The 2,645-nt window shown below is 52.3% G+C and overlaps 1 protein-coding gene across 1 annotated transcript; it reads left to right on the top strand.

The window, feature by feature from the left end:
- The first annotated feature begins 12 nt into the window (after positions 1-12).
- HTR5A (5-hydroxytryptamine receptor 5A) lies at positions 13-2,288 on the top strand. Its single transcript, XM_008922090.2, has 2 exons — positions 13-750; positions 1,705-2,288. The coding sequence occupies exons 1-2, from the start codon at positions 13-15 to the stop codon at positions 2,032-2,034; spliced, it is 1,068 nt and encodes a 355-aa protein (XP_008920338.1). The 3' UTR covers positions 2,035-2,288.
- Positions 2,289-2,645: the final 357 nt, after the last annotated feature.

A 2,645-nucleotide genomic window follows, 5' to 3' on the forward strand; every position in this document is an offset into this window, starting at 1 on the left:
GAGCAGCCCGGCATGGAACGCCCGCTCAACCTCAGCTGCTTCGCCGATGCGACGCCGGACACGGGCAACAGGAGCGGGTCCCCTGCCGGCCCCGAGAGCGGCCAGGCCCATCTCTCCGTCTTCAGCGTGTTGGTCCTCACCCTGTTGGCCATGCTGGTGGTGGCCACGTTCCTCTGGAACGGGCTGGTCCTGGCCACCATCCTCCGCGTGCGCAGTTTCCACCGGGTGCCCCACAACCTGGTGGCCTCCATGGCCATCTCCGACGTGATGGTGGCAGTGCTCGTCATGCCCCTCAGCCTGGTGCACGAGTTGTCTGGGCGGCGGTGGCGACTGGGCCGGTCACTCTGCCAGGTGTGGATCTCCTTCGATGTGCTGTGCTGCACCGCCAGCATCTGGAATGTCACGGCCATCGCACTCGACCGCTACTGGTCCATCACCCGCCACCTGGAGTACACGCTCCGCACCCGGCGCCGCATCTCCAACATCATGATTGCCCTCACCTGGGCACTCTCTGCCTTCATTTCTTTGGCCCCGCTGCTCTTTGGCTGGGGAGAGACTTATTCAGAGGACAGTGAAGAGTGCCAAGTCAGCCAGGAACCTTCCTACACCATCTTCTCCACCTTTGGGGCCTTCTACCTACCCCTGTGTGTGGTGCTCTTTGTGTACTGGAAGATCTACAAGGCTGCCAAGTTTCGAATTGGATCTCGGAAGAGTAACTCCATCACCCCCATTACACCAGAAGCCATGGAGGTAGGTCAGCTTGGTTGCATTTTGCTCAGGTGAAGCGCTGGCAGCAGCCAAGCCCTTGCAGAAGTGGGGAAAACTTAGAGCTCAAGTGTGCAAGCAAACAGCATCCCATAAAAGCCCTCTGAATCTCGGAGGCTTCCAAGGGAAAGCTGACTGCAAAGCATGCAAGGTCTGTCTTTTGGCTCCTTCTGAGCCCCCAGCTGAGAGCACACAAAGTGTAGCTAAAGCAACTTTGGGCCAGATTGTGAATCTGAAGTCCACGTGGGTGAGTGGTGACTCACAGATGTCCCCCCGTGGAATGCTGAATCAGTGCTTGCCAGCATGAGTAAGGGGTCACTGTCCTTCCCATGAGGAGATGAGGGGAGGGTGTATGGATGGGGTCCTGTCTCCACAGGGGATGATAACCTGGCAACCGGCTGTGGTTTTGGGTTGGCTGTGAATTTACTCAGACAGCAGACACACGTGCAGAATGTCCTTGTGAATCCTTCCTAATCGTGGCTGCATCGTGTCAGTTCATCCCAGGCACGATGACTGTGCACTGTAAAGATTTCTTGCAGGGACGAAGCAAATGTGTCCTTGTTTTCTTGCCTCTCCTACCGAGGATTCAAACTCCATGGGTTCAGAGAAAGCAAGGAGACTTTTGTGCATGGCATGTGGGTGTGTGCCTGTTCTGCTGATCAGATTCTAAGTGGGGAAATAATGTTATTTCTATCCTGTGTGAGCAATCCCAAGTCCCCATAGATCACTACTCTTTCTAGTTTCAAGCCTCACTTAAAATAGTCTCCATTGCCCAGAAGAGGGTCATACAGCCACTCTCTCCTCAATTAGAGCACGACGTAGATGGCCTGTGTTTCCCTGGGAGCCCTGGCCACTGCTTACATTGTTTGGCTCTGTACCTGCTGTGTGGGATCAGCTGCCTGAGGTACACATGGTGCAACCTGTGTTTGTGTTTGGCAGGTAAAAGAAGCTGCCCAGCAGCCGCAGATGGTCTTCACCGTCCGTCATGCCACTGTTACGTTCCAGACGGACGGAGACACGTGGAGAGAGCAGAAGGAAAAGAAAGCTGCCCTCATGGTGGGCATCCTTATCGGGGTCTTCGTGCTCTGCTGGATCCCCTTCTTCATCACAGAGCTCATCAACCCACTCTGCTCGTGTGACATCCCACCCATTTGGAAGAGCATTTTTCTATGGCTGGGCTATTCAAATTCCTTTTTTAATCCACTCATCTACACTGCTTTCAATAAAAACTACAACAATGCCTTCAGGAACCTATTCTTTAGACAGTAGTGGTCCGAAAAAGCTTTCCTGCTGCCCCAGGAAGCTGATTTCAAATGCTGATGATTCCTGACAAATTTCTGAGGAAGTTCAAAGCCACAGATACTGAGGTGATGCTAAAAATGCCTCCCCAAGGGTTGTACGTCCCAGCAACAGTCCCATTTTGTAGTCAGGCCCTCCATCCCAGACTCTAAGTTAGTTGCTATTTCTCCTGCAAGCAGCATGTAAGGGTTTTTCCGTCCAGCAGCATGGCATCCTTGCTCCAGTGCCCCACTCTGTTCCTCCCACCTCCCCAGTGACACTCTTGTTTGGTGGCAGCAGTGGTGCAGAGGAATCCACTGGCAAAGAGTCAGATCTGAAATGTTGTTTTGGCCACTGCTGGTCACTCACAGCATTCATCAACTTTGCCCCATGTGCAAAGATAGGACCCTTTAATGTCAGGAGGTTTTGTGATTACATATGAAGCTACATTTTTTATGACTTGGCTGAAAACGTGGTTCATGTTGTCTTTCACCCATAAAGACTGCTAAGTGTATTTGGGGAATAAAACCCTTGGTAAGGGTTAAGGGTACCAAGATTCTTCTCACATACTTTATGAACAACAAATTGTGCTATTTGCTGTT

Source organism: Manacus vitellinus, unplaced genomic scaffold (assembly GCF_001715985.3).
Source record: "Manacus vitellinus isolate BGI_N305 unplaced genomic scaffold, ASM171598v3 scaffold_79_pilon, whole genome shotgun sequence".
Lineage (NCBI taxonomy): Eukaryota > Metazoa > Chordata > Aves > Passeriformes > Pipridae > Manacus > Manacus vitellinus.

Bases quoted from the DNA above. Each gene is read 5' to 3' on its own strand.
- HTR5A (XM_008922090.2), top strand. From the start codon at position 13: ATGGAACGCCCGCTCAACCTCAGCTGCTTCGCCGATGCGACGCCGGAC. The intron at 751-1,704 runs GTAGGTCAGCTT...TGTGTTTGGCAG, and splicing joins TTACACCAGAAGCCATGGAG to GTAAAAGAAGCTGCCCAGCA.